This window comes from Bidens hawaiensis, unplaced genomic scaffold, assembly GCF_021521415.1.
Source record: "Bidens hawaiensis isolate Kalapana, Puna unplaced genomic scaffold, B.hawaiensis_p1.1 tig00034606_1, whole genome shotgun sequence".
NCBI classification, from domain to species: Eukaryota; Viridiplantae; Streptophyta; class Magnoliopsida; order Asterales; family Asteraceae; genus Bidens; species Bidens hawaiensis.
Window position 1 is genome coordinate 162,962 of NW_027495980.1, and position 25,282 is coordinate 188,243.

Sequence of the window (25,282 nt, forward strand, 5' to 3'; positions counted from 1 at the left end):
TTTGGGACTTTTACTAGAAAAAGTCATCCAACCAACTTTCTAGGGTTCCGGCAACCTCAATAATTTGGAGCTTTTACTGGAAAAAAAAATTCATAAAAGTCCGATCTAAGGTTACAAAGAGGTTTGAGACGAAAATGTTAAGTATTTTGCCCAAAAAAGAGTTTCCCGGCCATAAACATTTTGCCAACGGACGGAGACTAACGGAGTTAAGCTTTTTGTAGTCGCAGCCCGTTGGGAACAAATCCGTTAAAAAAATTGGTCCGTCAGCAGCCACTCGTTAGTTGAAACTATTATATGCCAATAGTTCACAGTTTGGATTATTTAAATCCGATTGTTAAAAAAGTTACAGATTTATTATATATTTGAATTTATTATAGGAAATCAGTTTATGGGAGTATTGTTGTATATTTGTATTCTATAAGTTTCCGGGTACAAATTGTAATTCAAGACGGAAGCGTAACATCGACTATGAACATAGATCATTTGTCGGCACTATTCAACCCATGTGTTAATTTTGTTATTATCATCACAATGCCATATTATTCAACTCACATGTTAATGCTAATGTTGTAAACTTATAATTATAATAAATAGGAATATATTGTTATTGATCATGTATCCACCGACACCGTTACAGAATGATACACACAATAAAATAAAAGCTATCACAAATCACAAGACATGACATTCTTATAGAACAATATATAAAATACTTTCAGATACATAAATTTCACAAATATTTTACTTTATTTTGGAAAAAAAACACACATACATATATATAAAAGGAAATTATTTCAACTTTTTATTTTAAGAAATTAAAGAACTAATCATAGGGCAACAAAAATGCCCCCCTGTTTATGTTCCTACATGCTTGTCAGTAGAATAGTTTAGTTAGTTTTGTATGGTGCAGGGGTAGAGGCTAAAGGGGCAGAATATTTAGTTAAGAGAAAAGTGAATGTTGGTTTATAGTCATATGGATAACAAAGAAAGCAATGAGAAGATGCCACCTGTAGTACAATCCTATCCATAGCTAACACATCAGCAAATTTGCAAATTTGGTCAATTCATTAGAACCATCAACCAAGTTTCCTCAGCTCACAAAATGATCATGTCCCAATTATTAACACCAACCCCTGTTGCTGTTGCAGCCACCTCTCCTCCATCTCAAAAGATTGTCGCCACTCATCGGAATGTACCCGTTCTTCGCAGGTGATTACGAGTTTTTGCAGGTCTGTTGAAAACTCAATATGTACAAAACATTCAATGTTTGGTTGGTGGTGCAGGGATGTGTTGGTTGGTACAGTGTTTGGGCTGAGCATTGTGAGTGGCAATAAGAGTGCAGAAGCAGGCGCAAGGCAACCTCCACCGCCTCCCCCAACAGAGAAAAACGACCTGAATGTAAGTGGTGTGTTGAAAAAGGTATTAGCTAGCAAGAAGAGAAAGGAAGCAATGAAAGAGGCCATAGCTGAACTCAGAAACAAAGGCAAAGCTATTAGTAATGAGCCACCACCGGTATCACCACCAGCCGAAGCAGAGTAGTTACTAGTAATTGTAATGAGTTCATTCATGTTCATGCTCCATTGCCACTATTATAATATGTTTCCTTACTGCATTATTATGTATAAAGTGTGACGTGATTATTTACGTACATTGTGACTTTACTTATATATGGTACGTAATTTTATACAAAGTACGTGCATATGCATATGCATATGCGTGAGATTGTTTATAAATATAAAAATTATGAGTATTATACCCCAAATCTTAAATGCCACCCCTCCCCATATTTTCCATGTTTATTCTCATTAAAAAAAACTCACCGACAATGTAGAGTATGTTGCATTTCTCACCGACAATGTAGAGAATGTCACTACATAACGACACTTTCTGCATAACCACACCACCGCCTTGACGCCTCCAACCATGTTGCTCTGATTTGTTGAAGCCCACATCAGTTTGAATGGTAACTTGGTTGAAGTAGAGTTCATCTATAACAAAAGGGGTTCATATGTACTGTAAATCATTTGTATGTGATCAGTAGCCTTCACTTCATGTTGTCCACTTCCAAGATGCATTCATTTATGTTATTAGCAAAAGGGATCGATAAAAAATCAAGTGAAAAAGAGTGGTCAAATTTGAACCGATTTCAGTCGGTCATGTTCTAGCCAAGCATCAGCCCGCGTGATGCTCATATCCTGGAACAGGTTCTGGTTTGTATCATATGTAAATGCTGAGATATTAAAAGCTGGATGAAATATTCTCTTGGCTATTTGAATTATGAGTCTACAAACCGCAAAAGTAACAACACGCTTGGGGCCAACAAAATACATGATTCAGAAGAGGTGGATGTTCAGATTGATATAACATCCTCTGATTTGATTAAAGAAAAGAAAACACAAATACGATAAATCAGCCTTTTGTGCTCCCAAAGAACCTGGAAAGAGGCAAAGGGCCATCTACCTCGTCCTCATGCTTGGATTTTGACCTCCTGTGCCTTTTGTCTTTCCTCTTTTTAGACCTTGATCTTGACTTTTTTGAATCATCATCACTACTTGAATCAGATTCAGATGACGATGAACTTGAAGACTCCCTCGAATGCTAAATACGCATGCAACAGAAGACTGTCATTAGTCTTCAAACAGTAGAAGAAAACATAATAATAATCTAAATTTTGTAAAGAATGGCACCTTTCTCTTCTTGTTGGTTCGCTTCTTGATATCTTTATCCTTCTTCTTATCTACAAGCAAGCAAGTAAAAGTGTAAAACATCATTCAGAAGACATTTAAGTTGCTGTATCACATGCATACATACCCTTCTTATGAGTAGATTTCGAATGGTTTCTTCCATGGGCGAGCTTGCTTGCTCGTTCTGCATCTAGTTGAGCCCGATATTCTCTCATCATTCTATCTTTGTCAGCTTCTAACTCCCCTTTTTTCATTTCTTCTTCCTAATAATGTCCATAGTAAAATCATTTCAGATATAAGTAATTTTATTTTACCAAAACTGACCATTATAAAGAACTGAAGTAATGCTGTTTAATATCATTTGAAAGCATGATTATTGAAACTAGCATCCAAATAATAAGTGGTAAAACCATGTTGATGAATGGGGATGTTACCTTTTGCTTCTTTTTGTACTCTTCCCAGGTAACTAACTGTATGCGAAGTTTTGAGGCTGGCCAAACGAGCTGCATGCCACTCTGGTGAATGAAATGAACCATCCACCTGCGACTTTCTTATCAGAAAAAGAAAACCCACTACTTCCCTTATGTATTATATTATGCGAGTAGGCCTTGTAAACAAACCGAACGAACACAAACAGGGGCATGTTTGTGTTCGTTCATCTAACTTCAATTGAATATAAACATATAATCAAACAAATGTTTTTGTTCATGTTCACAGATTAAGAAAATGAACATGTTCGTGTTCGTTCATTTAAAACCTAAATGAACAGCTCACGAAGGTAGACGAACACAAATGCACATAAATGACCAAACACACATGAACATAAATTAGCATTGATGAACACAAACAAACAAGTCCCATACATCACAATTAATCTAAAAACACATCTAAATTAGTGATTTGAGTTTACATGACTCATTCAAAATATTAATTATGATTCTACCAAGTTTGTACATGACTCCACAGTTTAAAAGAATTCATGTTTATATTTATATAAATATAACTACTTATGTACTTACTAAAACTTCAATGAACATAAATGAATAAACATTTACATAAGCAAATAAATGTAAATAAACGCACATCAATGAGCATGTATAAACGAATATAAACTGACGTTCATGAAGATAAACTAACGAACGAACCTGTGTTCATGTACGTTCGTTTATTATATAAACGAACTTCCTGTCGAACAGTTCATGAAAGTTCTGTTCGTTTACAGGCCTAGATGCGAGTAATAATAAACCAAGTGCAATACACATGAATAAATTTTCAAACTTGGGGATTCAAACCATTCTAGATAGTAGATAATACACATGGAATTAACCGAAAACCTTGAACCAACAACATAAATCATAAAGTATGAATGAAGAGGTATGTACCCGCCTTAACATCGAGCGGGGCGGGTCAACCCACAAGATATAGACAAGAGGCTTGAAATCAAGATATCATGAAGGCACAAAGCCAAAACCTATGCGCATGGCGCATATCACATATGCTCACGCATCACATATGCTCACGCGTATCACATGCTCATGCACCATATATGCTCACGCATATCACATCTGTGCGTGGCGCATCTGCGCGTGGCGCATATCACATGCTCACGCACCATATATGCTCACGCATATCACATCTGCGCGTGGCGCATCTGCGCGTGGCGCATATCACATGCTCACGCATCATATATGCTCACGCATATCACATCTGCGCGTGGCGTATCTGCGCGTGGAGCATATTACATATGCTTGCGCATATCACATCTGCGCATGAAACATCTGCGCGTGAGAATAAAGAGAAGACCTCGCGCATCCTCAGGATAGGCGCATATCACACATGCACATAATCAACCTCGTCCTTATCCAAATCAGGATAAGGACAACCTAGATTGTGCTCGTCAGACAACCTTCTAGAAGGTATCCTTTAAGGAATAAGAATATGCTGATGTTGACAGCTGCCAATGAAAGGTGGACAACTCAGCAAAACCCATGTGCTACCACGTGATTGCACATGGGTCAGGTGAAATACCTGGGTCAGAGAATAATCAATGAAAAAGCACCAGGTGTCCTAAGGACACGTGGCGCAAAGCAATAGGAGAAGGCCAAAAAGGCCCTAATGGGATCTGAGCCCAATCAGTGGAAACCCTAACACTATAAATACCACACCACCTCCACAATGGGAGGTAAGCAAGAAAATACATTCCAATTCCTTACTCATTCTCAGATTATTATTATCTTCTCCTACAATCTCTTATTCTCACACCGGAGGGTTACCCCAAAGAGGACCCCTCTGTCCCTTTCTGAGGGGTAAGTTCACGGTGCTGCTCGTTTTGTAGGTGGAAGAATTCATACTCCAGAGAACCATCGGTGAAATAGCATACTCATACCCGAGGAAAGTTGATCGTCTACCAGTGAGCCGATCCACGTTTCTTCATTGGCGCCATCACCTGTTACAACGGCAACAAAATCACCATCTCATCAGTTCTCTCTGAAAAACTTCACCATGGTTTCTGGTGTTCGAAACAGCGATCAAGTTCTGGAGGATATTGAGCTTGAGGATGTTAATGAGGGACAGCAGTTTCTGAGGGTGCCGCGTGATTCTGCGCGCACCACCAGTAACCATCCCTTCATCACAACTCCTCATAGCCAGACTGAAACTCCTCCAGACGATCTCACGTTCCAAAATCTGACTGGCGCGAAACAAAAAGGACCAATGGGTCCAGAAGTTGAAACCAATGACCCTAAAGAATGGCTCATAAACGAACAACGACGTTTAATGGACAAATACAATGAGCTGGTCAAACACAAAAAGTTAGCCGACTTAACACAAAGGCTCGCGTTTGATAAGCAAACCATTCAAGGAACAACAAAAAGGGCGCGCGCGCCGGAAGATGGTCACTCTGTTCACACTGAACACGCTGATTTTAGTGATGAAGAAGTGCACAGCATGAGGAAGACGCGAGATACTCATGCAGGCGGCTCACAGCTCCGCGCGCACATGAACATAGCGCCTGGAGCCAAAGCCGATATGGATCTGTACACACCGTACAACCCACCAGCGAGAGGGCAAGTAGACGTAACCACACCATACAGGCCAGCCATCTTGGTGAAGCATTCAAAATTCACTGAGCGCATCGCGAAGGCTCCCATTCAGCACAAAACCAAGATGCCAAGTGGTTTGGGCAAGTACGACGGCACAACTGATCCAGACGATTTCCTACAAGGTTTTTACAACACTGGAAACCTAGAAAACTGGACGATGCCAACATGGTGTCACATGTTTGCTCGCTGCCTCACGGGCGCAGCGCGTGTCTGGTTCGAAAGCTTGACGACTGGACAAATCGATGGGTTCGAAGAGCTATTGGAGAAGTTCCAGGCTCACTTCGTACAGCATCGCAGACACACGCGCGACCCCGATGACATCATGCACTGCGTGCGCAGGAATGATGAAACCATTGAAGACTACATAACCCGTTTCAATCAGGAATCTCTTGCAATTGGAGGTATCACTGAACAACTCATGCGCGTGGCCTTTATACAAGGTGCGCGCAGTGATCAACTCCGCAGAGCTCTCGTGAGCAGAGATGGCATGCCAACCACTTGGGCCAAGCTAATGGAAGCATCGCGAGTCTTCGCGCGAAATGAAAAACAAATTGCCCAAGATAGAGCAAGAGATAGAGGGCATCAAACAGAAGCACCGCGCAACAATGAAAGGAGGGGCAAACAGAACTCCGTATGGTCCAACTTGCAACAAACCAGTTTTTCTCCCGCAGAAAAGCAGGCGCAACCAAGCTCACCCCAGCCCCAAAAAGACATTCGTAATCGCGGAGAAAGTGACAAGAGGGAAGGCGGCAGAGAGCCTAACAGACCTCTACCAAGAATATGGACTCCCCTCACTAAAACGCCTTCACAAGTGTTAAGCACAGAGAATGTCCAGTTTAAAAGCCCCAAGCCATTACTCCACAAGGGACCATCAAACAGTGGCAAGTATTGTGAGTTTCACAAGTCCACAGGGCACAACACCGATGCATGCCACCATTTGAAGGATGCGATTGAAAAAGATGTGAAATCAGGCAAGTTGGCTCACCTGGTGAAAAACCCAAGACCAGAGAATGAACAACCAGATGGAGCCTCAGCCAGCAAAAAGTTCAAAAGAATCTGTGTAGCCGAGGGAGGAAGGCAAGGGCAAAGATCGAGAAAGAGAAGCGCGCAAGTCCAAGGAGATTGGCGCGAGCAACAAGTAATCTTCCCAAGAATCAGGGGAGGCCCGTCTATCAGCAGTCCTCTAGTCATCACTACACACATTGCTCATTATGAAGTGTCAAAAGTCCTGGTGGACACTGGCAGTGAATCAGACATCATGTATGAGCAATGTTTCAGGAAGTTGGATCCAGCAGACCAAGCAAGGCTCGAAATTGTGAATGCACCAATCTCGGGTGTTTCAAATGAAATCATTCACCCCCTAGGTCAGATACAATTTGAACTAACCATGGGGGATGAGAAACACAAGCGAGCCGAAATTGTCAACTTCTTGGTCTTGCCCACCACTTCATGCCACAATATGATCTTGGGTAGAGGAACGATTGCTCAATTCAACGCCATACCATCACCAGCGCACGGCGCGCTGGGGTTCCCAACACCAACAGGTGTAACATTTGTGTACCGAGATCATTTGTGCGCAGTGACAAGTATACCGAGGGAAGGGAGAATGAAACTTCCAATGGCAAACAAGCGCCAGAGGAATGGATTCTCAACCCAAAATTCCCAGAGCAAACAATCACAATTGGAGCTACGATATCAGACGACACAAGGTTGAGAATGAAAAGATTGCTCACAACGTATATGTCGGTCTTCGCGTGGCAACATTCTGATATGACTGGAGTTCCGCGAGACCTGGCGCAACATTCTCTCAACACCTTTAAGTCTGTAGAGCCAATTGCTTAAAAGAAGAGAGTCATGGGGGATGAGAAGGCAAAGGCCATGAATGAGCAAGTAGAAGATCTACTGCGCGCAAATATCATCCGCCCAATACGATACCAAACATGGGTAGCCAATCCTGTGATGGTAAAGAAGAGCAACGGGTCATGGAGGATGTGCATTGATTTCAAGGACCTCAACAAAGCATGTCCAAAAGATTATTACCCCCTCCCAAACATTGACGCGAAGGTGGACTCTGTGGCGCCATTTAAGCTCAAATGTTTCCTGGACGCCTACAAGGGCTATCACCAAATTCAAATGGCACCACAAGACGAGGACAAGACTGCCTTCAGAACTGACAAGGGTGTTTTTTGTTACACAAAAATGCCCTTTGGTTTGAAGAATGCAGGAGCCACCTACCAAAGACTCATGGATGCGGTTTTCAACGAGTAAATTGGAAGAAACCTAGAAGTCTACGTGGATGATTTGGTGATTAAAAGCAGGGAGGAAAAACAAATGCTCAAAGACATCGAAGAAACCCTTTGGCGCCTAAAGGAAGTAAACATGAAGCTCAACCCGAGCAAATGCACATTCGGCGTAGAAGAAGGGAAATTTCTAGGTATAATGGTCACCAAGGATGGTTTCAAGGTGAACCCAGAGAAGGTGGAGGCTATCCTTGACATGCCCTCACCATCCACCATGAAGGAAGTTCAAAAGTTGAATGGTAGATTGGTATCAATTAACAGGTTCCTAGCGAACCATGCAAGCAAATCTACCCCATTTGTTAACACATTGAGAAATTGCCTAAAGAAAAGCCAATTCAAGTGGACGCCTGAGGCCGAGCAAGCTTTCAGTGAGATAAAAGAATGTCTGATAAATCTGCCTGCGCTCACAGCTCCACTTCCTGGCGAAACTCTAACATTGTACCTGTCAGCAGGAGAGCGCGCCATCGGCGCAGTGTTGTTGGTGGATCGCAAGGGAATCCAAACACCAATCTATTATGTGAGTCGGGTGTTGACAGATCCTGAGACGCGCTACTCCATCATGGAAAAGTTAGTTTTGTCACTAACACACGCGTCGCGCAAGCTTCATAGATATTTCAATGGTCATCCTATTGAAGTTCTGACTGGTTACAATATCCAGCAAGTCTTGCGGCGTCCCGCGCTCTCAGGAAGGCTGACAAAATGGGCGCTGGAATTAGGAGAGCACACGATCGCCTATAAGCCCCGTCTAGCAATAAAGGGACAAGTCTTAGCTGATTTCATCGCAGAAATCCCTGAAGGAAAAATTGAAGAGGCTCAGCGCGAGGTAGACCCTCCGCAAGCCAATAATGAAAAAAATGTTTGGAGATTATTCACTGATGGAGCTTCAAACAATGAAGGGTCCGGCCAGGCCTCAAGCTGGTGGATCCAGAAAGTCATGAGTATACTTACGCAATCAGGTTGGATTTCAAGAGCACCAACAATGAAGCTGAGTATGAAGCCCTGCTGGCTGGTCTGCGCATCGCGCACAAGTTCGGAGTTAAAAAGCTAGAGGCCCATGTTGATTCATACTTGGTAGCAGCACAGGTCAATGGCCTTTATGATGCCAAGGAGAACACCATGCCTCTGTATCTAGAGCAGGCGAGAAAAATCATCGAGCAATTTGACTTCTTCAGAATCATACATATTCCGCGCAGTGAAAACAAGTCTGCCGACGTGCTGAGTAAGATGGCATCAACCAGCTTCGATCACTTTGGCAAAGATGTCAGGGTGGAAGTAATGAGCAACCCGTCGGTGGGAGCGAAGTCTGTCCTTGTAATTCATACAAAACCTTCATCATGGATAACTCCATTAATGGAATTCTTGAAGGAGGGAAAGATACCGGACGATCGCGCACAGGCGAGGAAAATAAGACACAAGTCGCAGAACTACGAACTGCTTGATGGTACGTTATATCGACGCTCTTATCTTGGACCGCTCATGAAATGCCTAGATGCTGAGGAAGCAAGCTATGTGATCAGAGAGATACACGAAGGAATCTGTGGAATACATGCTGGCCCGCGCATGGTGGTTGCCAAGGCAATGAGCGCAGGTTACTATTGGCCAGGCATGTACTTGGACGCGTTAAAAGAGATCCAAAAATGCAAAGCGTGTCAGAGCTATGCGCCAAACACCATGCGGCCAAAGAACAACTTGATTCCGGTGACCTCCGCATGGCCTTTCCACAAATGGGCAATCGATATTGTGGGTCCCCTACCGCAAGCGCAAGGGCGAGTAAAATTTTTGGTAGTGGCAGTAGACTATTTCACAAAATGGGTTGAAGCTAAGCCACTAGCAAAAATCACAGCCGAGGCGATGAAGCAATTTATTTGGAGCCACATCATATGCCGTTTTGGCCTGCCCATGGAAATTGTGAGCGACAATGGCAAACAATTCACCGACAGGAAGATATCCAGTTGGCTCAAGGAATTGCGCATCAACCAAATCTTCACTTCAGTATACCACCCTCAGGGGAATGGCCAAGTGGAGCGCGCGAACCAAAGCTTGCTGAATGGGCTGAAGAAAAGGTTGGAGGGAGAATCCCATTCATGGGTCGAGGAGCTACCTAATGTCCTGTGGGCGCACAGGACATTAAGCAAAACCAGCAATGGCGAATCCCCGTTCAGCCTAACCTATGGAACGGAGGCTATGATTCCAGCAGAAATTGGATGCCCATCTCATAGAGTGCTCATGATGAGTAAGATTGATAACGAGCGCGAAAGGAGGTTGGATCTCAACTTACTTGAAGGGCGCAGAGAGGCAGCTATCATCAGTGAAGCCAAATACAAGAAAAAACTAGAAAAATATTACAATCAACGCGTGAAAGAATGCAACTTCAAGAAGAACGATTTTGTCCTTCGGAACAATGAAGCTAGCCGCGCAATACCTCCGGGAAAAATGTCCCCCAACTGGGAGGGACCTTATCAAGTCTCGGAAGAATTGGGAAAAGGCGCATACACTTTAAAAGATTTGAATGGAAAGAAGATCCCGCGCGCATGGAACGCAGCACAGCTTAGAAAATGTTTCATGTAAAAATTGTCAAGTTTGTAATCAAGGCTTTTTAAGCCATTATGAATAATGATAAGCGCTATTTTCTCTTAATGTGTGTTCTATTACCTTTTGCATACATGTTTCACACTTCCCTTTATTAATTTTGAGCAATATGACAACATTGTATTGACATCAAAACTAAAAATAAAACGAAGTAAAACATACATGCGCGAGCTTCAAGCTCAAACGCGTTAACGAGTTTTAACTCTAAAACGTCAGGGCCTTAGCCCAATAATATGAGCCTTAGCTCAGGGCCTTAGCCCAATAATACGAGCCTTAGCTCAAATCACTCACAACATCCATCCTACATGCTGCGCAGCTAGACCATAAAAATACCTAAGCACAACTAAGGCAAAGCACATGCCAAAACATAGTTGTTAAGGTCTCAGGTCGAGATCGCGCATGGAATTATAATGGATATCAGAGTAACACATACTGACACGTAAGGGCTAAAAAACTCATAATTCCTTATAATAAATGCGCGATAACGTCGCGCAAAAGAGGAATAATGAAACGCCAAGGCACGTGTCAGCATAGTCAGGATATTGCAAAATCACTTAAAATATGACAAGGATTAAGTAAAATAATTTCCTTACAACCTTGTTCAAATTTCAACGTGCAAGCATATATTATATTCAACAAGCAAACATGCAATATAAAGAGATGAATGGGGAATGCGCAAGATGCAAATAAAGGAAAAACAAAATTTCATTCCAAAACATAGAAGTTTACAAATTTACAAAATGATGAGATACAAACTACAAATAAAAAAAAACATGAAGGGCTTCTCAAGTCTCTATATCAACGTCAGCCTCTTCATCGCCCTCATCATTACCTCCCTCAGCATCTGGCGCAGCCCGCTCCTCGTCATCTCCAAACTTGCCATAGTCAAGCTGTTCGTCTTGAATGGAGTCGTCTTCTATCACAATAGTGTCAGGAGCGGGTCCTTTGGCCACGCCAGAGCCGCTAGCAGAGGCAGCATTGCCCGCGCCATCATCGCCGCCACCAGCCCCTTCACACTCGTCAAGTAATTTCTTTAGAGCGCCGAGATCGGGCTGATCTGCAAGCGAGGCTATCTGCAAATCATAAGGAAAAGTATGAGTACAAAAAGACTAGGAAAATAAGTCAAGGTAAACTCATTAAGGTTAAAATACCTGCTCAAGGATGGGAATGGGAGTATTCAAATACTTCTCCCCCACCTCGGCCATGTCAGCGCAGACGACGTCGAGCTGATAAGGGTAGTCGGATGGGTTCTTCTTCAGCATGCTATATTCACAGCCATCCTTAAACCCTTCAGCTCGACCCACCAAGCGCGAGGCAGCGTTGCAATCCATCACAAGGGTCTGAAACTCGTCTGAGTATTTCATCGCATAAGCGCAACGAGTCATACCCTGTGAGACTAGCCATTGGCGATCCTGCGCGAGGGAAGAAACAGACGTCTCAAGAGCAGGAATCTGAGAGTTTAACAACTCAACAGTTTCCTTGGTCTGTTTTAGCTCTTCTCTGTCGGACGCTGCTGCCGCCAAGGCCTCATTCCTTTCCGCTCGCGCAGCATCGAGCTCTTCTTGGCCAGACGCTGCCGTCGCCAGGGCTTCATCCTTCTCTGCCCGCGCGGCCTCAAGCTCTTTCTTCAGGCGCGCAACCTCACTCTCTAATAAAGATTTGTCAGTGATAGCCTGCACAAGAGTTTGATCACGCGCCTCTGCATCTAGCTCCAAATCGCGCACTCGCCGCGCGTACTTGGCCGCATCCTCCTCTGCTGCCTGCAGCTTCTCCCGCGCAGCCTGCAGCTCATGCCCGCGCTTCACGAAGGCAGCGTTGGCACTTGCTCGGTTCTCGCTGAGTTCTGCTTGGAGTTTCTCAGCTCTCTCTCGAGCGTCAGAAAGATTCCAAGCAGATACCTTAGCCTCTTGCTTGGCCTCCGCAAGAGCATCACGCACCTATACATAATCATAGCGAAGCTCTTGGGAGGCAGCAAAGAACGCAGACCCAGCAAAAAGATGGTCATTGAACAAGTCCACGCGAGCGCGGTCCTCCTGAAACCTCCTTTCAGCTGGAGGCACAGAGTGAGCCCAGAAGTCTTCACACACACCCATGGACTGAAATGAGCTATCCTCAGTAATATTCCATCTCGGGCGGTATATGTGATCGGCTTCCTGCAAACACAAAGCAACGTTCTAGTCATCTAAACACTAATATGGAAGTCCGCGCAGCGGAGCAAAACGAACTTATACCTGCGGAGAGCAAGCAGAAAAGTCAGCGCCAGCCCCACGAGAAGGCTGCGCCCCGAAATCTCGTGGCGCTACAGGGCTTGCGCGGCCACCATCGGAGTCTTCAAAATTGACCTCCTCATCATCCTCTGTAACAAGTCTTTTCTCCTGCGACTTGGAAAAATCAAAACCAGTCTCGCGAGGAGGGCTGCGCGCAGGAGGAGGTGAGGGAGGTCTCGACGCCGCTAGATCAGCGCGTAAAACAGTCTCCTGCTCCTTAGTAATCCCAATGAGGGGAGATTCAGTGCTTGCAGGAGCAGAAGCAGAACCAACGGCGCTGGCGCCGGCGCCAGCAGTGCCGCCAGCAGCTTGTGTGCCAGCTATAATTCCTATGAAAAAACCAACAAAGAGAAATGATTCATGACTTGATCTAAAAGAAAAAAGTCAGAAAATAAAAGCGCAATATATACCTTGGCGCACCGCCGTTCGCGAGTTAAACATCGCCATGAAGTCCATTTTCCCCCTTTTCGAGGGTAAAACAGGGGACTTCAAAGCAACCTTCGGCGCAGCCTCGGTACCTTGTTGCGCCTGAGGTTGATCCACCAAGGTCGCCGGCTCTACAAACATTTGAGTGAGCAAAGATTCATTAATAACTCTATCGGAATCACGCTCATAAAACCATAAAGTATAAACAAAGTATACCTGTTGGAGAAGAGGAAACAGCAGGCGCAGCGCCGCTTCCCTTTTCCGCCGCGTGAAGAGAGGAGGTGGCGGCACCATACCTCGTGTGGACAGGAGGACTGCCCACACCTTGAGGCAAAGAAGACAAGGAAAACTTGGAGGTAAACCCCTTGGTTTTCTCAAGTCCCTTCGCTTGAGTAGAAGGATCCTGAGCAACAGGGGCATCATTTTTCTTCTGTTTTTTACTGGCCCCTGCGCCAGTTTTCCCTTTAGCTTTACGCTTGAGTTGTGGCACCTCAGCTTCCTCCTCCACCTCTTCTTCCGCGAGCTCCAGCTCATAGTTCTCGAGCGCATCTACAATACGCGCAACAGAAATGTTAACCAAATTTGGTATTCTAAAGGCATAAGCATAAGTACAAAGGCCTACCAGGCGCATCGCTGTCAAAGCAAAATCCCAAATCAACAGAGATGAACATATCATCGAAGCGAACGGGGAAGCCAACTTCCCCAGCGCCCAGCGCGACAGAGCCACCCTCCATATGCTCATCATAGGCGGCGTGGACGTACCCCTTGCTTACTGCATAAAACAAGACAAATGATATCAGCAAAATGAATTATATTCGCGCAGAAATAATGCAATGAGCTAATAACTCACATAAGCCATCAACTTGGATAACAGGCTCAGTCGCGCTGTCGGTCCACCTCCTGCTCATACCAACCCCCACCAGCGCCTCCTCGCAAATATTCTTGGCGGGGGATGGTTCAGCAGTCAACTTATTAACCCATGCACCAGTTGGGTTCTTAGGAACATTCACATCCGCGGGCGTAGAAGTGATCGCGCGCATGGTCATGCGGATGGGAATCACACCAGCCTTAATATAAAAAAATTTCTCAGACCAGTCATGAAGGCTTTTGAAGGAAAGAGTGCAGCACTTGACCTTCTGACTGCGAGGAACGAATGAGAACCAAGAATCTTGGATTTTTGGCTTATAAAAATATTGAAAGCGCCGAGGGGTGGGCTCCTCGCGCTGAGCTTTGCACATGAACTCAAAATGAGTCATGCGCACAAGTCCAAAAGGATGGACTTGGGATATGTGAATCCCATGAAATTGAAGCAGTGCACCCATAAACCTTGTCATCGGGAGACGAAGGTTGCAGTGAGTGAAAAAATGGCAGTATAAGGAGATATAGCCGGTGGGCGGATCTGCCGCCGTTTGCCCGGCCGCCGGGAGCAGACAGCCGTACTCAGGGAGAAAACCCTGAGAGGCGATGAGACTGTCGAAATCAGACTGTCTCAATTTGCAGGGAATCTCATCCCACCTCTTCACTGTCTTGCCCTTCCCCACCTCCTCCGACGAGGCCTCGGCAGCCCGTTTTCCCTTGCCGGTCTTCTTCAAAGTGGACATGACTAATGATTTTACACGGCGTTTGCTGGGGGAGATTGCGGTGTCTGGGTTATCAGACATACAACTGTGAATCAAACAGAGGTTACTTCAAGAACGGAAATCTGGAAGCAAAAGACAGGCCCTTAATCGGAATAAAAATGGAAGGAAAGAAAAAGCTCTGAAATAACAATGAAGATGAAGAATAATAACTCAAAAGGCTTACTTTTATAGGCCCAGGAGAGAGAGAAACAGGTACTGATCAGAGTTCACGCGCCCCCACTCGCAGGTGCAGGCCAACGCGAGCGCGACACGTGTTCCTGACACTGTGTGAGGGGACATAAAAGGGAACGAAACAGGTACTGATCAGAGTTCACGTGCCCCCACTCGCAGGTGCAGGCCAACACGAGCGCGACACGTGTTCCTGACACTGTGTGAGGGGACAGAAAAGGCAACTGTAGCACCTCGAGTACACGAAAAGTCTGACACATGTCTCCATCTCTGACGCATGTCAGCACCAACCAACCACGTACATGGACGATTCATTTCAACCAAAAGGATAGAATTTCGCGCAACGATGAGAAATAAAAAAGGAAAAGACAAACCCTATTAAAAGAGAAAACTATTAAGTCTAATATCTATCTTACCTCGCTAGCGCGAGACAAGAGACACATTAGACTAGGGGGGCTTGAAGAGGTATGTACCCGCCTTAACATCGAGCGAGGCGGGTCAACCCACAAGATATAGACAAGAGGCTTGAAATCAAGATATCATGAAGGCACAAAGCCAAAACCTATGCGCATGGCGCATATCACATATGCTCACGCATATCACATATGCTCACGCATCACATATGCTCACGCATATCACATATGCTCACGCATCACATATGCTCACGCGTATCACATGCTCACGCACCATATATGCTCACGCATATCACATCTGCGCGTGGCGCATCTGCGCGTGGCGCATATCACATGCTCACGCATCATATATGCTCACGCATATCACATCTGCGCGTGGCGCATATTACATAAGCTTGCGCATATCACATCTGCGCATGAAACATCTGCGCGTGAGAATAAAGAGAAGACCTCGCGCATCCTCAGAATAGGCGCATATCACACATGCACATAATCAACCTCGTCCTTATCCAAATCAGGATAAGGACAACCTTGATTGTGCTCGTCAGACAACCTTCCAGAAGGTATCCTTTAAGGAATAAGAATATGCTGATGTTGACAGCTGCCAATGAAAGGTGGACAACTCAGCAAAACCCATGTGCTACCACGTGATTGCACATGGGTCAGGTGAAATACCTGGGTCAGAGAATAATCAATGAAAAAGCACCATGTGTCCTAAGGACACGTGGCGCAAAGCAATAGGAGAAGGCCAAAAAGGCCCTAATGGGATCTGAGCCCAATCAGTGGAAACCCTAACACTATAAATACCACACCACCTCCACAATAGGAGGTAAGCAAGAAAATACATTCCAATTCCTTACTCATTCTCAGATTATTATTATCTTCTCCTACAATCTCTTATTCTCACACCGGAGGGTTACCCCAAAGAGGACCCCTCTGTCCCTTTCTGAGGGGTAAGTTCACGGTGCTGCTCGTTTTGTAGGTGGAAGAATTCATACTCCGGAGAACCATCGGTGAAATAGCATACTCATACCCGAGGAAAGTTGATCGTCTACCAGTGAGCTGATCCACGTTTCTTCAATGAAATAAAAAACAATTTTGATACAAAAATGAGTTAGGGTTTGAGGAAAGCAAAAACACCCAAATCCATGGGAATCAAATCCAACTAACAAGCACAAATCAATCACTTATAGCCCTAAAAACCTAAACCCTAAGTGCACACACAGAGAGATGATTAAAAGTAACTTAATTGAATATGGAGTGGAAGGGTACAAACCGTTCCGTCTTCCACGTCATCGGGGCCGCCAGAGGTGGAGCCCACCCTTGATCTTTGCATTGCCTTGTACGCCTGATTCTTCCCCATCTTCCTTCACTTTCAATCGATTGATTCGACGGGCAACAGAGGAGTATAACCAAGCTGAAGGTGTATATGTATCTTTGTGTGTGTTGAACAACGAATGAATGAATGAATCTTTTTGGGTTTAATAACCCAACCCCCCGATTGAATAATAATAATAATAATAACATGGAGGAGATTTCATTTCATTTGCTGCAAGGATAACAACACCACATAACAAATGGTGTTTTCACCTTTTAATAATAGCAAGTTTGTGTGTGTTATTTTTAGGGTTGTAAAATCAATCCAATCGAACCGAACCGAATCGAACCGAACAAAGTCATGTTTTAGTCTGTTAAGTTGTTTTAGTCTGTTAAGTTTTTATCAGACATGAACGGTTCAAAAACACCTAGTCGAATTAGGTTTATTGTGTGTGTTCGTTTGTTAAGAGCATGTTTGGTATTGCTTCTTGAAATTGCTTATGGCTTTTTGGAGAGGCAAAATGTCCAAAATGCCCCTCCAAAAGCACCTAAAAGCCAATGCTTTTAGGTGCTTTTGGAGGGGCATTTTGGACATTTTGCTTTTAGGTGCTTTTGGAGGGGCATTTTGGACATTTTGCCTCTCCAAAAAGCCATAAGCAATTTCAAGAAGCAATCCCAAACACCCCCTAAGTAAATAAACTAGTTTATGAATGGTTCACGAACACAAATAATGTTTTATTTGATTGGTCAACCGGGAGTGGTCGATGTCAAAAGTTCGGTTTGGTTACTAAGTTTGTGGTGGTGTCTTTTTTAACATTCTTATTCATATGTTAATTTACATATAAGTTAATCACGTGATACCTATATATATTGTTTTGCTATGATTAGAAAAGTCATTAAAAAAACATTAAAAACCTTTAACAATTTAGCATAAACAAACAAACATAAATTGATGTAAATGAACATATTATTGGACGTTCACTAAAATAAACGAACTTTGCGTCAAATAGTTCACAAATATTTGTCGAGCGTTCGCTTCGTTTACATCCTTATCTACTTTACAATGCATTAATATCGGGACCCTAAATGAACATAATGTTCTTTCATTGTACAACAATCAACATTTATTGAGGTACTCCTGGATTGTCGAGTACACCCATTAGAAGCCCCTCCCCGTGTTAAACAGGGAATAACTAGAAAGCAATTCTAACACTCGTTCGAGCATTAAAACATGAGGATCAATGTAACGAGGTTTTCATCAGACTTTCTCTCTCTATAAGTGAAAATGAGAATTTGAAAATTGAGCTCAACCTATTCAATATATAGAAAGCTTAGGCCAATCGCATCTTGACATTTAACATGTAGTTTATCAAATTCGAAAACATAGAAAGTCCGTGTGACAAAAAGATGCATTGCAACATAACCTAACATTTCAGGCCCTCATGAAACCTTTTTCTATATTAATGACAAAATTTTGGGGAGAGCACATTGGCTCAAGAAAACTCCATTTATAAAATAACTTGTTTTAAAAAGGGAAAACAAGAGGGTCACTATGGTGAGGAGGCGCTACCTAGCTTCTGACATGAAGTGGTATAAAGCGGCGGTGCTACACCCATAACGAACTGCGTTAGATAGAGGAATGAATTAAACTGTCAATGTTTTGTACTTATGTCAAGATATGAATTACTGCTATAAACTTTAATTTTTCAAAATCATATTTAAAATGTTTTTTTCTTTCATTTTCTAGGGTCAGGTTATGAAACTTTGGTTTTAATAACATGGGCTAGATGACACCTCCGAATACCTTTTGAAAACCAATAGCATTTGTAGCAATTATTAGGATACAAGAACAATTAGTTGTAGGGATGTATGGTTCGCGAAACTTTTTTAAATGAATCAAAATAAAAATTTGAATTTGTTTTAAATCGAAAATGAAATGAAATGTTTGGAAAATCTATAATATGTTCGGTGAATTGATAAACTTGTTATAATATGGTCAGGTTATGAAACTTTGGTTTTAATAACATGGGCTAGATGACACCTCCGAATACCTTTTGAAAACCAATAGCATTTGTAGCAATTATTAGGATACAAGAACAATTAGTTGTAGGGATGTATGGTTCGCGAAACTTTTTTAAATGAATCAAAATAAAAATTTGAATTTGTTTTAAATCGAAAATGAAATGAAATGTTTGGAAAATCTATAATATGTTCGGTGAATTGATAAACTTGTTAATGGAATTGGAATTCTCCTTCTCTCCACTATGTGAAATTTTCATTGGAATTCACTAAAAGTTCAATTCCATCTCTTGTAGAAACAAACAACGTCAAGGGATTTATATTTCAATTTCTTTTAATTCTTATGAATTATGTGAAACGAATGTAATCTATTGACACCTTTACTATGGAACTCATTGATCATTTTTAGAACGGCTAACCTTACATTTTATCTCCTAAATATAACACACCTTAACACACCGACCTTTATTTACATCTCTTCGGGATCAAACCTGAGTATCCCCCGAAGAGACAATGCCTCTTACCACCCCGGACAAACCCGAAATGACGAACTCATTGATCATTTGATCGGTTAACCCTTCAAGTTGTAGCATATAAAAAAATTAAAACATTTTTACAACCCCATTCAAAAAGATTTATTATTTTAACTGCAAAAGCATGTGAAGTTCATTTAGGCTATGCGTAGTAGAGGGGCTATAAATTGGGGCGTTTTAGTCAGCAAGGGGTGATAATTTGTTTTTAGGGTGTAATGGTGTAGGGGCTACAATAGTAATATAATAATATATATATATAGCACACACATACTAATATAATAATAATATAATCAAAGTGAAGCAAGGCGACATGCAGTCCTCGCCCCACCCACAATTCGCCCAGGGGGGCGATGTTCGCGCCCCAAATTGCCTGATTTCGCTCCTTCCTTCGCCCATTACATATAGCCTTATAGCAATTCACTCCCCTCCTAGAAACTTTTTAAGTGATTGACAGATCACAATTCAGATTTTAATATATTACATGTTGGAAAAAGTAAAAGATAAAAAATTCAAGTCCCAGCAGCCCCTCTTTACCATCCATAAATTCTTTTTATATCCACCCATCTCACCCATACCTAATTATTATTTCCCACACTTCTTTTTCTTTCTAAAACCATTGAAAAACAATTGTAGCCTGTGGTCAAGTTTTGCCAAGAATCTATACTAGATTCACTTGTTTTCTATAAAATCTTGTTAAGGATTTTTTAAGTCAGTAAGTGAAGTAGAGCTCCTTAATTTCCAATAGAAGATCTGAGTGGGATTAAGATAGAGCTGCTTGTTTATGGATCCCTCAAATCCTATGTTTCTTGATGCATGTATAGGCTTTGTGGTTTGCATACACTAGGAGCTTTATTACCCTTCTTTTGATCCTTTTTTGGATTGAAGGGAGCTCTACACCATCTCATTCTTTTTTGAATTTGAGGTTGTCATTTTTAGTTTGAATGCTAGATTTTTCTATAGATCTGTCCACATATTTTGTTACTTTTTTTATTCTTATTGATTTAAGTTATTTTCCATTATTGGTGCTTGAAGAAAGTCAAATGCATTTCTTCTTCTTGTTCTTTCTCTTGTTTTGGTCCTATTAATTTGTTTCCATTGCAACTTCTGCAGATTTTGTTGATTAGATTCATAACTATAACACCAATATACAGAATTCCTAGTCTACTCTTTTTATTTACTTTTTATATTTTTGTATATATATTTTTCTCTTACTTATGGACCTTATGTTCATTTATTGTTGAAATGGAAATATTTTAGTCCTTGAATGTATCAATCTGTGAACTTGTTTCTAGAAATCATTTGTTTTCTTGAGTCCAACTTCTTAAATTAAATGAATATTAATTTCTCCTATTTTAGCTGAAAGGTAAATTAGTTCTTTTGTTTTGTAATGAGTAGTCAAGATCTAAGATTATCATATGCCGACATGTTTGTATAAGATATTAAAGTTTTATAAACGTGGGAATTTTTTTATTGCCACCATATATATATTTACATTTAGGTTATTGTACCTAAAATGTTTTTATGTCAAGAAGCTTTTACATTGTATTACCACCGTTTATAATTTTTTTATCGCATATATAATTAATTGTTTTTTTCAATAATGTAAATGCAAAATTATATAGTAAATTATGTTAATTTATTAAACAGCTAAAACTAGTAGGTTTGAATAAAAGAACAATCTAACTAAAGTAAAAATTACAATGATATTAAATTTGTTGTTGACATTTGACAAAATCGAATACTTTTATTTGGTTATTCAACAAACTGTGTTGCACAATGTATTTATTTCATAACCATGACAGTTTTAGAAAAAATTGAAGTCAGTAATATATATACAATATTGTCAAAGGTACAAGAATGGATCAAAGTTTTACATAGATATAAAATATCACAATAAAATGTTACTAGCTTTTCAAGTTTATTAAAAGTCGTATTGTTATGATATATATATCTATATCTTTTTCGACTCATACATCTATCTACTTTCTAGTTTCTACTCTTAAATTATACCAAAACCTCTATCTACTTTCTACTCTTAAATTATACCAAAACCTCGTACCAGGATTTGAACCTCAAAACTATTTTAGTTCAAACCCCTCAAAACTATTTTGTACTTTATACTCCTAAACTATACCAAAACTTTTTAACAGGATTTGAATCACATTTTTCTTTCTTTTAATAGGCGAAAGCCTTTATAGTTTATAGTTTATACCATCCATACAAGACTGGTATTAGGAATTAATTAGTGAAGACATCTTTTGAATTATTAACACAAGCAAGATGCTTTATTAGTTGGTGGACAAACGCATGTGAACATCAAAGATGAAGACGAATCTCATTAATTTAAACAAACAAGAACGCTCCACTCCTCTAGGCTTTTCAGTGATTTGACACATCATAATATTATGTTAAATAATAATAACAATAGGTAAAAAATAAAAAATATTCATCCATAAATGCTTTTTATATCCATCTATCTATCTACCCATCTCACTCACTGCACCTAATGCTTTCTCTCTCTTTCCACTTTGCTTTTTTAGGGTTTCTGTTGACAAAAAATCTATCTAGATTTTGCTTTCTCATAGATTTGTTTGTTGGTGTTGGTGTTGTAGAGCTCCTTAATTTCCAATAGAAGATCTGAGTGGGATTAAGATATAGCTGCTGGTTTATGGATCCCTCAAACCCTATGTATCTTGATGCATGAATAGGTTTTGTGGCTTGCATACACTAGGAGCTTTATTATACTCCTCTTGATCCTTTTTTGGATTGAAGGGAGCTCTACAGTTACAAGATGTCTTTTTCAGTTGATCTGATAAATGGGTGGATGTTAGATTTTTGCATATAGATCTTATTCCATTATTGGTATTTCAAGAAAGTCAAATACATTTTTTAACTTGTTCTTTCTCTTGTTTTGGTGTTATTGCAGGTGCTTCTGGATGGATATGTATATATCATCATCAGGGAAATATGCACAGATGTGGTAGATTAGATTCATAAATACAGTAGCAGTATAAAGAATTCCTAGTCTACTCTTGTATATTTTACATTTTCTTTTGTCATAACATACTGAAGAGGTAGGTCCCCGCAAAGCCCAGTTGGACCCGCAAGACAAACACCTTGATGGGGTACGTCTGCGCAAAGACCAACTGGTTCCGCAAGACCCACCATGCTCAGAGAGATGATGACCTTACACGCAGTAAGCCAGCTGTTCCCGCAGGAAAGCCTCCCTTGTTACAGTACCCTGCCTGTTCCCGCAGCTATGGGTACAAGCTGAGAAGGAAGGCTACCTGCACTAACAGTAAAGCTACACGCATAAGGCACTAACTCTTAATACTTCAGCAATGTCACCTGAAGAAGGAATGAGCAAGGCGGGAATATTCCCGCCCAAAAGAGCCAGTCCGTATGCTTCTGGAAGATACCTGCCAAGGTATGGACAAAATAGACAAGATCTGACCAAAGCAGCCCATGAACCAATCACAGGGTGACAGCTCACCGACAATAGTACGAGGAGGAGCATGCTCCAGTACAAAATGTCACTATCAGCCGCTGCCTACCCACCAACCCTCATCGTGGCACGTACATAGCCTGTAGTTGGTGGAAAAGGAATAGTACACAGCTGGCCATGTCACTATCAGCCGCTGCCTACCCACCAACCACCAGCATGGCACGTACGTAGCCCACAGTTGGTGGAAAAGGAATATTATACAGCTGGCTGTACCTGCTTGGAAACCTACATTCGGCTATAAATACTCCAACACCTTGGAACGGTATCATGGGATATCATCTGATATTATCTTATCTTCCCTAGCTATTTCTCTCAATATACACTTATATTCAGAGCAATCTAGTCTGATTCTCACGCTGGAGGGTGGTCACAAGGAGGAACCCCCCCCCCCTTCTCAGTGACGAACTCACGGTGTCTGTTTTGCAGATCATCAGAAGAATAACCATCTTTGCAGGACCTAACCCTCGTGGGAAACATCTACTTAACCCTAAGATTATCCATAATCCGCCGGGGTCACTTAGTGTTTCTTCATTGGCGCCATCCGTGCATAAAAGCTAAAACTAATTCTTTTTCAGTTTTTCAAAACCTCTGGAAAGATGGTTAAGGTTACTCCGATGCCAAGGCCAACGAGTGACCAAGAAACTCCGGTAACCACAACCCCAGCTACTGGGGGGAACACCGGCGAGTACACAATTTTTACGAACACTACCCCGGTTACCCAAGCCGGGGCAAGTGCAGTAAACAATCCTTCACTGGGATTCACCGATACCCAGTTGGAGAGACAACAGACGAGGCTCCCCTGCCAAACACTTGATCAAGTTAAAGCGTGGGCGGAAGCACGTCAGAAGGAATTCCAAGCAGAGTTGGATGAACGCTTACGTTCACTCCAATAGGCTGACGAATTCGGAAGCACTCGACAACAGCTCAACATGACCAATGAGTGCGAGTACTTGGACGATGATTGGGAGGAGTCCGATAGTGACGCAAACCCTCGTCATAGGGCGAAAGGGAAGCGCAAGGAAACAGACTTCCAACCGAGAAAGAATTTTGGAGAAACCTTCAAACCAAGGAACGCGGGGGGAAACCCACGTGACTTCTCCAAAACCTTTAGACCAACTGTTGCAAATGCGGGAACGTCCAAGTTTGCAAGGGACATTGCGGAAGCAATCGCCCCGAAGAGTGCCAAACAGATGTCCAACATCGGCACTTATGATGGTATATCCGACCCAGACGATCACTTGAACAGATTCATAGCGGGGGCAACCGTCAGCAACTGGACGGAACCCACGTGGTGTTATATTTTCCAGATGACGCTGGTTGGAGCGGCCAGGGCATGGTTTGATCGTTTACCGGTCCACCACATCTATGATTGGGCGGATTTCCAACACAAGTTCAGCCAGCACTTCAGTCAACAGAGAAAATATACTGAAGAGCAGTGGACGATCCTCAACTGCGTTAGAGAGGAGGATGAATCTTTACTAGACTTCATCACTCGCTTCAACTCGAAGAAGCTGAGTCTGGGCACCATAAGCGAAGATCTTGTTCGCGCCGCTTTCATCCAGGGCGCCGAATACCCAGTGCTTATCCGCACGTTGACGGGTAAAGACGGCGTGCTATCCACATGGGATGCCATCATGACGGCGGCCAAGCGCTTTGCCGAAACGGAGAAGCAACTGGGTAGGAATCTTCCCCAGAGTACAAACCTCTACACGCAGAGGACTAGAGAAAACAACGTCCGGACCGCCCTGCAAAACAAAAAGAGGAAGCTAGGTATTTGGCAGTCAAGGGTAAACTTTGACACCTCATCCAGCTCTCGCCCTCTAGTAGGCGGAAAGGATAACACGCACCCATCAAGCCGAAACCCCCGGTGGACGCCACTCACCAAAAGCGTCACGGAGATATTTGCCACCGAGAAACTCCCATGGCCAAAAGCTCCAATGATCCGGTAGCGACATAACGCGGATCAGAGCAAATCCTGTGACTTCCACGGGACAATGGGTCACACCACTGAGGAGTGTACATCCTTGAAGGATATTGTTGAAACATTCGTCAAGGATGGAAAACTTACACACCTTGTGGCATCAATCAAGAATGGAGGGAGGAATGATAACCGATACAAAGGCAACGGACGAAAGCCCGTTAACATCAGCATCCACATGGTTCATAGTAACGTCAGATGAAGAAAAAGACGAACGACAGAACCATGTTTGCGTGGAAGGAAGCTGAGGTGCGCTTCCCGCGAGTGCCAGGAGGACCCAGCAAAGAAGGCCCTATCGTCATCAAAAGCCAGCTAGGGCACTACATCACTTCCCGCACTCTT

The 25,282-nt window shown here is 42.4% G+C and overlaps 1 protein-coding gene and 1 pseudogene across 2 annotated transcripts; one reads left to right on the forward strand and one right to left on the reverse strand.

The window, feature by feature from the left end:
• Positions 1–1,051: 1,051 nt before the first annotated feature.
• On the forward strand, positions 1,052–1,715 carry LOC143586306 (uncharacterized). Its single transcript, XM_077067871.1, has 2 exons — positions 1,052–1,209; positions 1,284–1,715. Exons 1-2 carry the CDS (start codon positions 1,103–1,105, stop codon positions 1,537–1,539), a joined length of 363 nt encoding a protein of 120 aa, XP_076923986.1. The 5' UTR covers positions 1,052–1,102; the 3' UTR covers positions 1,540–1,715.
• Positions 1,716–2,220: 505 nt separating this feature from the next.
• On the reverse strand, positions 2,221–17,030 carry LOC143586305 (uncharacterized; annotated as a pseudogene). Its single transcript, XR_013144693.1, has 5 exons — positions 16,865–17,030; positions 3,119–3,224; positions 2,812–2,947; positions 2,688–2,737; positions 2,221–2,598 (listed from the first exon to the last, which is right to left on the reverse strand). The product of XR_013144693.1 is annotated as an uncharacterized LOC143586305 (transcript).
• Positions 17,031–25,282: the final 8,252 nt, after the last annotated feature.